General features: G+C 37.2%; 3 protein-coding genes across 3 annotated transcripts; 1 reads left to right on the top strand and 2 right to left on the bottom strand.

Annotated features, from left to right (window-relative positions):
• Positions 1 to 135: 135 nt before the first annotated feature.
• Positions 136 to 2,299, bottom strand: LOC113492526 (exosome complex component RRP4). The gene is made up of 5 exons (XM_026870008.1): positions 2,037 to 2,299; positions 1,723 to 1,960; positions 1,286 to 1,420; positions 849 to 1,034; positions 136 to 353 (listed from the first exon to the last, which is right to left on the bottom strand). The coding sequence occupies exons 1-5, from the start codon at positions 2,159 to 2,161 to the stop codon at positions 138 to 140; spliced, it is 900 nt and encodes a 299-aa protein (XP_026725809.1). The 5' UTR covers positions 2,162 to 2,299; the 3' UTR covers positions 136 to 137.
• Positions 2,300 to 2,520: 221 nt separating this feature from the next.
• LOC113492523 (mediator of RNA polymerase II transcription subunit 18) lies at positions 2,521 to 4,350 on the top strand. Its single transcript, XM_026870003.1, has 5 exons — positions 2,521 to 2,779; positions 2,858 to 2,989; positions 3,089 to 3,293; positions 3,663 to 3,775; positions 3,998 to 4,350. The coding sequence occupies exons 1-5, from the start codon at positions 2,684 to 2,686 to the stop codon at positions 4,121 to 4,123; spliced, it is 672 nt and encodes a 223-aa protein (XP_026725804.1). The 5' UTR covers positions 2,521 to 2,683; the 3' UTR covers positions 4,124 to 4,350.
• A 290-nt stretch (positions 4,351 to 4,640) lies between these two features.
• On the bottom strand, positions 4,641 to 11,075 carry LOC113492524. Its single transcript, XM_026870004.1, has 4 exons — positions 5,797 to 11,075; positions 5,651 to 5,717; positions 5,129 to 5,247; positions 4,641 to 4,841 (listed from the first exon to the last, which is right to left on the bottom strand). Exons 1-4 carry the CDS (start codon positions 5,837 to 5,839, stop codon positions 4,699 to 4,701), a joined length of 372 nt encoding a protein of 123 aa, XP_026725805.1. The 5' UTR covers positions 5,840 to 11,075; the 3' UTR covers positions 4,641 to 4,698.
• Between the last annotated feature and the right edge of the window lie 396 nt (positions 11,076 to 11,471).

Genomic DNA, 11,471 nt, shown 5'->3' with positions numbered 1-11,471 from the left:
CGAATTCAGAATAAGAAATTGCTGTCTGTGTTTCACAAAAGTAGACAAGCATTACATCAACAATACAATGTCTTTTAGCAGACTCCTAAAAGACATTGTACAGTAAATAAAACAGAGAACAATAAAACCAGCACCTGTTAATCTTCATCAACATAGTTTATTCTGTGTTGCGTGAGGAAGGCGACGTCGAGCATAGCCTCCGTGTCGAGCAAGTCCTTGACGTCTTCATATTTCAGGCTCTCTTCGTACGCGAACATGATGCTGGTGTCGTCCAACATCATCTTTGAGGCTACTAGTGCTGCTATACAGTTCTTCACTCTACCCATTGTTTCTCTTTCAGATCTGTTGACAGTCTGTTTAGACAAAATTGGTATATTAGAACATTTTTCCTGAACCTAGTAAATACATCAATTCTACTTGACTCCTAAAGTCAAGGTGACAGAGATTAATGTCATTCTACAGTGATCGGTGGATTTGATATAAATACTTACAATAGTTGACTATATATCATATATCTAAGTCATCTGTTTCTTTAACAACAAAAATAAAGAATATAAGGTTAGAAGATCTGTTGTGGTTTGAAGAAAAAGCTAAAATGCCTGTTCACAGAAGTCAGAAGCACTTCTTTGTGGACATTTATTTATAAGTTATATATTTCATAATAGTATTCCTGTTATTTTTATATATATGCACCTACTTCTGTCATTTCCGAAACATGTTGTGGTTGACTGGTATGACATGTCTCAGGTCTTAAGACTGCCTAGGCAGGTTGTTATGTATTATGTAAAAATATATAAATAATATATACTTCCCTCAAAAGTATTTTATGAAGTCTTAATCAAACTAACCTGTGACTCAATATTAGCAATTTCATCTTTCTCTCCCTCCACCATGTTGCTTTTCTCCTGCGGACTGATCCATATGTAGCCGTTGTTTCCGATAATCACTGAAATGCCACACGGCAAGTTGTGAAAGTGATTCTTCCTGCGTTTTATCAGTGAAGGGAACACTTTGATGAGGATTCCCTGTGAAAGCTGAAATAAACCATAAAAATATGGTTATAATTAATCAACATTTGTTTTCGATTTTTCATTTAACCATGATAGAAGTGACTTGCATAGTGAAACACAACAAGCCTTATTAAATAATATGACACAACTTACTCAAGTATACCCACACTACCTTTTGCCAATAAACAATATGTCTTTGAACCATAGTTAACACTGGAAGGCTAATTTTGAAAGATATGTTTTGTTTAAGTCTTACAAACATGTGTTTTACCCACCTTCCCATACTTCAAGCTCCTTGTGTGAAGTGATAGTGAACCATCTGAGAACACACTCTGTACTTCTGCACTGATCAGGTCACCTTCTTGTAAATGCTTTCTCATCATTAGTTCATCTTCTTCTGATCTTCTCCGCTATAAGTAAAAATAGATATGTTTTATATTATCAGTACATCACAACAGTTATCATACATTTATTTACTTTATATTATGATTTTATTCAAAGTTAAAAATACTCTAAAGCACATTTTTCAAATAGCAACTCTACATATTTGTGTACATTTGTTATTGAATGATTTTAGGTTTAGGTAGGCCTGAAATAACACTAGGTGGCTTTTATCCAATGTTAAAGGAAGGTGATAGTAATCCATCATAAAAGGCAGGCCAAGTCGCGAGAAACAGCAAGTAAACCATACAAAAATTGTATGTTATCTTACCAGCTCTCCACCAGGCAGGTTTACAGATGACAACTGAAGAACAGAGTCCAAACGCGAGTTAGTTTCAACCTTCCACCTTCGCTGCTGGACCTCAAGTACTCGGCCTACAACTACGTCACCAATCTCTCCTACATAACGACTCTTTAGTGGTCGTATACAAATTAACTTATTCACTTTTTGCATAACTCCAGCCACTGAAGCTTTTAAACTGTCGTCTTCAGCGTAAGTACCATGACCACTGTAAGGAAATAAATGGCAAAATTTAAAATATAGTAATAGTACGTAAGTTTTTTTTAATTATAAACAAACTTTACCGCATGAAATCTTGCATGCCTGTTATAACCTCCCCGGGAGTATAAAATCGAGGTAACTCATTGTTGGATGATACGGAATGATTTACTCTTTCGGATGCCAAACGTATCTTCACGTGCCTTGTCATTTTTATATCAGTAATAGTAACCAGTTTTATGGAAAACGAAATAAACCGAGAAATGGACCACTATTTTCTAGCAATCGAAGCTGTTTATATTTTGATTAACGTAATTGACGTTTCGTTCGTCGGTGTTGTCTTGCCAAATGTCAAATTGCGTTCTGCAATACAAACTATCGCCTCAAAAGATTAAAAAAAATTACAAACAATTTCAAACAAAGAACCTAAAATATTTAGTATTATGTATGTAATTGTTTTGAAATAAATGGTCAATCCATTTATTTACCATTTTATAGTATGTAGATTGAAAATCACCCTTATTTATTTTCTGTGGAAGTGTTAAAGACATTTTTCTTCTGTTAATCAAAATGACGTACATGACGTACATGTTTGTTTCGAATAACTAAAATAAACAAGGTGGAAAATATAAGGGTTTCTGACTTGTTCCAAAGCTGAAATGATATTTGTGTTAAATTAATAGTTTCTTAAATAGAATTGATCTACAAGTGTTTACCTAGGGCACACAGAAAAATGTCTGCAGCTAATGCAGCCCCTATAACTGCTACAGACAGCTTATCACAAGCTCTAAAAGCTAACATAATCCCGAATCAGGAGTACTTATTGCAGGTACATAAAAAAAATATGACTTTTCAGAATGTTTAGATAAACAAGCTAAAATTCACAGCTGTAATTTGCTCTTTTCAGGGTTCAGTCCTAGATTCAGCTGTAGAAGTTCTACTACATCGCCTTCGCGGTTTGTGCGATAATGTGGACGCTGGCCCAGAGACATTTGATGATCAAGAAGTATGCTTTAGTTTACGAGATCCAAATCAACAGGTAAGACACATGTAACAATGAAAATAAAGGAAATGTTGAGTCTGTATCATGCAGACTTAATCTATGACTTATTGTTTGTAATTTTAAACATTATTTCAGGCTGCTCCGTTAATGCTGCGAGTAAGGAAAGCCTTGGACTGCCGTGATATGCCATACCAACTCCGGTACATAGGTCAACCAGACCTGGGTGACAAGAACAGACCCACTGTAGTGAGGTCTAGTTTGGATATAGCTTGCAGTGGCATGCTCATAGATTTCCTCAATGAACTTGGCTGTAGAATTGAATTTGAATATAGTGTTAAAGGTAATTTTTGTTTCAATTTTTGAACCTGCTAAACTATACATAAAAGGTGTCACCTTTCCATCTTTTAATTTTGAATCATCCTCACAATGTTACTACACAAATACAGTTAAAGAATACTTGTGTCTGGTTTGTTGCTTGTTTAGCAACTAGTAACTTAACAAAGACACACATTAATTTAGATTGCTTTTACATTGGTCACAACCAAAAATTTCAACTCCAAAAATTAGGTATTAGATATTTATGGTCATAGAAGTTCATAAGTTAGTTGAAATGAACACCTAAAGAGTTCCTCAAATTTCGTTTAAAGTGATAATAACACCAGAAAGTGAATATTAGTTGCATGAATTGAATTATCTATTTTCTTTTCAGGTTACATGTTCAGAAAAGGCCGCATGAAGATAACAGTGGCGAAGGTGTTTAAGATATCTCAAGGGTCAATGCCCCCGGAACCTATATCTCAGAGTTATCTGGTTGAGTTATCTGTTAGTATCAGTTTTTCATCGCTCTTATACTTAAATGAGATCATTCTGATTAATATGAAATGTGATCACCTGGACCATGTCATATTTGTCATATCTCGTATCTATGAGCTTCACAAATAAAATTAAGGAATAATTGAATGACTGTCTATTATACGAAACCTTGGTCTAGAATATTTTCGCTGGTAACACTATAATTTAATCTTCAATATTGTATTCTTTCAGGTTCTAGCCCCGCAAGGCCAGGACGCCATTGCCGAGGACATGCGCGCCTTCGCCGACCAGCTCCGGCCGCTCGTGCAGCTCGACAAAATAGACTACAAGAGGCTCGGCCACATGGCTGTCACATAGCCCATAGCCACCGTCCCATACTTAGGTTGACACACATCTACAGACTTTGTACCTACTATAAAACGGGATAAGGAAGAGTATTTTCTACAATTCTATGCCTTAAATTATTCGACGTGACTTGATTTCCATAACTTTTTTCGAAGTGACTACTTCGAAAAATTGTCATGAAATCAATATTATCTCTTTATGTTTGGGGGCTCTCATTTAAAACCAAATTTTTACAAAAATCTGAAGTTCTTTCGTTTTCGATTCTGAATGAGAATTATATCCTATCCTCTGGGTTTACCTATCGCATATCGGTACAACTTGCTGGAGACGTGACGACAACCCTTATTCTCGATTAAGCAGCGATTTTCATAGAAGTGGATTAATTGATTAAGAAAACTTTTACGCCATTGTGAAAGTATTGTGATAGTGAACCCTGAAATATGTAAATGTCAGAATACTTGTTTCTTATCAAGCCTTTGTAAATCTAAATCGAAATAGATAATTTTGTTTATTTTTAAAAATGCTTAAATAAGTTGTAGACTTTCAAAACGGAACTAGGATTTGTTTTATATTTTCAATAAACATAGTTATCTGATGAAGTCTGGGTTCTTTTGTGAATGCTTGACTACAACGTGGTCCTCTCCGTAGTCCATGTCTTCATACTTGTATCCGTGAACGTAGCCGAAATTACCAAAGAAGAGGCACTTATCATACCGCATAGGAACGAATGCTGGAAGACGTAAATTCTTTGTAAAATAAGACAGGTCAATTGTTTGAGAAAGGAAGTTGATTCAAATTGATAAACGGATATCGGGACATATTTTAAAACGAGACAGTTACGCGGCTTAGAGCGGTAGGCGTTTTTAGTCGATATAAACATCATTCTTATTGGTAAAGATTTCAGAAGCAGAGTAAGAAAAAAGTAATTGTGGCCTTGTTTTAAAAAATGATGGTAAGGTACTTTTCGCTGCTGTAACCGACTGGTTGCTGATCTAGTTATACATGTAGAAAACGAACCTGATCCTTCTATGCAGTTGTACAGATCCATTACACAGTGGTTGTCAAATATAAACGTGGAGTTCGACAGCATGTCAAATGCGCATATCTTCTGGAAGTACGTAGGACAAACACCGCACCTGCGAGATGAGACAATGTTCCATTACTATTGTGATGACATTATCTACTGGCATATGGATTCGAACCGTCAGTAATTAGATATCACTAGTACATATATCCAAATCTACTCGTTATTTATTAAAGCAAGTAACTTTAATGGACCACATTTTTGACTTCTACAACAGGTACAAGGTAGGTACTATATTCTTTAGTTTTCGACGATCATAAGTACATTTGCCTTGTAGCTAAAAAATACATGCTGCATGACTTTGTAAGTTAACGTCATTAATTTCTTATCACCACCCAGTGACAACCACACCGGTAACATTAAATTCACAATGTTAACCTTATGACCTGACAGACGAAATTGATCTGTATTCTCTAATCGTTTTAATTAAATAGGAATGTTTAATGTAATACAACCTGTGCCCATCTGGAGCTGGGTTTTGAGAAAATTTCAAATGGGTCTGACCCATCGCCTTGACTGCACCTGCATCAAATACACGCAATAATAATATGAAATGAAATTGAGATAAAACTACAAATTATTGTTAACTCTCAGCACTTACTAAACCAAATAAAAAGTATCCACAACTCCAACGGAATATGCATATTTTCTTTGAAAAGTAATCGTTGACGCAAAATTAACTATGGCGACTTTCTTATCAAATAATCAAATGCTTATTTGAAAAATGATGACATCAAAATAATTAGATTTTCAATGAAGGAAAGTTATTGTGCTCTTTGTTTTCCTGTTGCGTGTAGGATATAAATGTGCGGAATAATTCGATCTTTTACTGTTGTTGCTCAGAATTTGTTACAAATTATGTAACGTTAGAAACAGGTCCAATGTTGAGATTTTGTCAGACGTTCGGTTTCTAAGACATCAAATACATATGTAACGGCTATAGGTTGACAAGAAGCCGTAAGGTAGTGATCGTGGCGACGAACGTGAGCGGTATCACGATCGCGGCACCGCGGTGTTGACTCACTTGCGAGCCGCCATCGCGCCACCGCCAGCCTGCTTCATCGCGGATCCACTATCCGCACGATAACTCATTATTATAATGAGATGCACACCTCCTGACCTCAAGGTATAGATAAGACGCACCAACTTGCCAAGTCCTTTAATTGCTATTTTAGTTACCGACTGATGTATCTGTTCATATTGACTAGATAGCGGGAAAGGCCGGCTTACATAGAACGTGATTACTTTATGTTAAGTAAACAGTGTGTTATAGGTGTTTACGTAGGATAACAAGAAGCAAGGTTAGGTAGGTAGCTTGATTTCGTTAAAAAAAAACAAGTTTCTGTGCAATATTGTATTATAGGTACATAGGTAATTGTGACTTGGGCACAATAATTACGAAGTAAGAACTCTTTAGTAATCTGTGACAATACGGCCTACTCATATTAAATTTGGACTTAAAGAAGAATGCAATATGGAGTTTGGTTCGTCATCTTACTTTCGTAGAACGAAAATCATTTTACTATTGTATAAGGTAAACCTAACGACGCCTGTCAACATTGATTAGGCATCTTTTACGCTCGAATCACGCTTAGGTTACTCATTATTATGCATCATGCGTAGACACTTATGAACATAGCAAAGGCGCGTAGGCCGATCGCTTGCGTGGGCAGCATGTCAGGTAGGTGCTTTGGGGAGCGGCGCGCAGCTGAAGGCGGGGGGAGGGGGGGCGGCTCTGGCCGCACCAGACTCCGTGGCGCTGCGCAGCCACGCCGGTTTACCTTGACGCTCACCTAAGCTGGACAGCCCTTAATTCTGATTTCTAAGTAATAAATGTACTTTACCTACCTAAATAGTAAATATCAAATATTAGATTGCGGGTAAAAATCATTATAAAAACCGAAGTGCAATTAAGTTGATTTTTTTTTTTGGTAAAATCATTTGAAGCATAGGTCATTGCTTATGTACTTACCTATTCTAGAAATATTTTCCAATTATCCTTAAATTTTTCAAAACTTGAGAGCTACCGAAAGGACGGCAGAATGATGAAGCGGAATTATGCGGTGAGCGGTTTTTAGTCACAGATGTCACTATTCCAGTGATCGGGATGACTGCTAAACAAAACAAGTAGGTGCTTAGCAACTACTTTACCTACCTACCGTCTTCGTACCTACATAGGTCAACGTCAGCAAACTGCACGTCACTCAAAGTCAGCCAACCAACGTAATTTTTAAAGGGAATGAGCGCAGTTTCTATGTTGGGTGTGAGACCGTGGGTGTGCTTACTTGGCAGCTTGCCGTTACTTACACAGAATGAACATATTGTTATAGATATCTGATTATGTAATGTCTTGATACTAATTATAAGAAAGAGCATTCTTTTCATTGACACTATTGGCCATCGATAGATATTATTTTAGTTAGCCGTACTAAATTATCTGTCTACAATTTTGAACAATCTTTTTCATATCGTGAAAGCGATTGTGTATTTTTGGCAAGGTAATTGAATTTTAAGGATCTAAATTTAAAGAAACATTCTTGTTTTCAATCAAATGTTATACCTATGCAGTTACGGTAGGAAGTTAGTCTACGGAAGCGTTTCCGCCTTGCCCCCTTTTTGTAGAGCTTAAGCACTGCGGTGATTTTAGGTGTCCGGCACACTCCCCGAAACAGAAAAAGTCTATGTAGAATTTTTTCTCACATAAAAAACAGCAAATAATATCTTCATGACTTCCATCCTACTTCATAATTATTTTCATAGGATATCCAAATAATATCTTAAAAGTTTATAAGTAGGTACCTATATCTGCTTGTCCATGCACTGTGATACGGGAATGTAAAGATTACCGCTGTTAACATCGGTCCTTGAAGCTTGGAAGGGAAAATGGCGCGATACGCACACATACACAAGACCTAATTAAATTGGAAATTGTAATTAAGTAGTCATTATACGCACACGGCTTGAATCAACAAGTTAAATGTTGTTGTTACTTGTTAATCATGTATTTGTTACTGTCAACCCAAATACCTAGCTTGATCCCACAGAGTCTCACTACCGTTTCTAGAATCCATGATTTCTTTGGTGAAAATCATTGTTTTCTTCTTTAGATATGTAAGTTTACAGTCAGGATTTGTGACAGCATGTCAGAATGGAAGTGATTTGTAGAGACTTATGCATTTACGAAATTATGCTGTTGAAGAACAAGCTAAAGAAGACTCCATGTTAGATTTTTTTGTGCATATATCTACCCAAAACTTCAAAACTTTGTTGTAAGCAGATGTTATTTATTGCATATAAAGAAGGTAAATACAATGATTAATAATGTTCGTTCATGTAAGTATAGTATTATGCATGGCAATGTAACTTGAGCATTTGACCTTCAACGGTTCGCTGGCTTCGAGTCTCTGAACTTAATAACTCGAGAATGCCCATTATAGTTATTTGCCCTTAATCATAAGGACAGTTCTGTAATTCGCATAATTTAAGTTATCAACGCAAAAGGCAAACACGTGTGGGCTTAATTTAATGCGATATAATATTAATATGTAGCGACTGTTTATTTTTATACTTTTGATTATTATGAGGTCCTTTATTTTTCTTATATAACCAGTCAATAGGTGACTACTAAAATAGCTACCAATATAAATTTATTTACCTAAATCTCCCTCCACCAATCTCTTATCTGGACTCTATATTTCAATGTAGAGTTCGGTAGACTAATAAGAATTGCAGGCTGTGTTCATTTTATTTCAAATTTAATACATGAGTACTGTAATATAAAACATTTTATCGTTACAAAAGTTGTGGTGTTTGTAAATAGTGTTAATTTTATATCAATTGTGCTTGGTAAAGTTGTTAAGTGTATTTTGTAACAGATCAAAAATGAATACGTTTATTTTTAATCGCGTCCTATGCCGAATAGGATTCTTCTGAAATCCTCTAATGCAATTAATAACAAACACGTATTTTACGCATTTTTATTCTGGTTTAAAACACCTTCTACTACTTATTATTCCCGTAATGGGAAACATACTAAACTCTATTCCTTTAGTCTTAATAAAAAAGGACCAATTTCAAAGCGCCGGCGTTCTACCGGCATGGCGGAATCGCATAGCGTTGGATCATTGGATCCCGAGCGTGTCGTTTGACGCCGCGTTGGCTGCGCCTGCGCCGGTATCGCTTGCGCATGTCTTCCTGCGACTTTTACCTGCGGGCTGCGTACCCGTCCATTGAGAGCGTCGTAAAACTTTGAAGAGATCTTAAAAAGATTTTTTCAGAACTGTTACCTTTTCATGTTTATTTTATACCAATAAATGCTATTTGTCTCTACTTACGATTTGAATAAGTGACTAAATTAATTTAAAATAATAGATATATTTGGATTTTTTCAAGTTTCACCAGAACATCCCTTCCTCCATTCCTTTCCGTTTCACATATAAAATTCAATGATGATTCCCATTAATAACCCTGGCAAATTATAACAGACACTATTTATGTTACACTCTTTGGTATAAACTTAACAACATCAAAATTTGAATATAAAGGAAAGACTGGCCTTCAGGCTATTGAGTATTACTCCGCTAGATCAGAGAGTGCGGCCCGCGTAGGCGCCAGGTAGCGCCACTTTTATTGCGATTGCGCTGAACCGCACCGACTAGGCGACTGCATGTTATTACTTAACAAATGTCGGTACCTGACAGGATAAGTCGAGATATTGAAAGCCTTATGTGGTTTGTTGATTGGCATTTTATTATGTGTACTGATTATTAACATGTTTTCGTCCAAACTTTTGCTGTAAAACAAAATGTATAAACCAGAAAAATAATATGATACCTTGACTTATCGACGTACTAATAGTAACATTTATTCTGGAATTAAGGTCCTAGGTAAACTAAATGAGTACAAGTATCAGGCTATGTGAGGCGATTTACATGGATAGAAATTGGAAAGCGTATGCCATGGCATGCGCATTGAGCTAATTCTTTAAATGTCCATTAGTCATTCAGGAGAAACCTAGGCCCAATGGTAATTTATTCAGTGGATTAGACAACTCTCCATATAAAGTGCGACCCACCTCACCACACCGGCCAGTTGCTGCGTAGCGGCAAGCGGCAAGCGGAGCTCACTTCTCGATAAATTATCTACTCACACCGACGCACACACTGACAACATCACACCTACATTGGCACACATCTTTATGTATAACGCCAATACATTATCAGTGTAGGAGTGCTGTGATGCGTCCAAAGCACGAGCCTAGAACATATTCCTTTGTGTTGATCGTTACTCACCGCAAACGTGTATTTCGATTAAATAAAAGAAGAAAGGAAAGGCCCTTAAGATATAAACCTCTTGTAATGTTATGTAAACAATGCTACCAGTATTGATAACAAAATAATCCAAGAATTCATTTTATGACTAGTACATGGCTTAAGAGGGTTACATCACTTATTGCTAATGGTGACATTTTCTAAGTCGTTGAGACGATTCTCTGCTAAACCTGCTGGACGAGTGACCATGCTCCTTTCGGGGTTCTTACGAATACGAACGACATGATATCTGTCCTAGCCGTGTTGAACCCCAACTATCAGAATGCCAGAACAAAATATGAAATGTAGAGTAACAACAGTATGCCATGATTGGTATTTCATTTTTGTCTTGAATTCTCTTCAATAGTTAATCAATAACTAACTAGGAACTTCTACACTTTACAATAAGTATTAAAAATTCTAGAATTGGTTGAGTTGAATTAAACTTGAAACCTATCCTCAGCACAACTTCTTTAAATCAGTGATTCTGATGGAGAGATCTTTCGTAGCACCTAAATTTATGTGTTCTAGGTTATGAAAAAAAAAAATAGAAAATATGAACTCTGGGCCATATCAGAGCATTACGGCCGTCTTTTGAATATCTGTATTGGCACATCAATTAAATTTTCTCGTCGAAGAAACTGTGTCGTATCAACTGCCAAATGTCAATGTGTGCGTCACCACATCGCCAGATTCGTTTTCTGAGAAGCGGCGCGGGCGCAGGCGCGGCCGCGGGGAGAGACGGGCGCGGCGCGCGGTGGCCGCGTCAGGCCTATAATAATGCGGCGGGGGGAGGGAGGGGGCGGGTGGCGGGGCCCGGGCGCCGGCCCTGCCAGACAAGTTGTCGCTGAACCCCGGAACCGACGCCCGGTGGCCTGCCCTGCCGCCCTGCCGCCCGGCCCGGCCGCCTCGCACACTGCCGCACAGCAAATTACTTGGCGCACCTAACTTCTTAACTAACCAGTTT

Source organism: Trichoplusia ni, chromosome 4 (genome assembly GCF_003590095.1).
Source record: "Trichoplusia ni isolate ovarian cell line Hi5 chromosome 4, tn1, whole genome shotgun sequence".
In the NCBI taxonomy this organism is placed as follows: Eukaryota; Metazoa; Arthropoda; class Insecta; order Lepidoptera; family Noctuidae; genus Trichoplusia; species Trichoplusia ni.
Note: the sequence above shows the minus strand (reverse complement) of the source record. Positions and strands in the feature narration are given on the sequence as shown.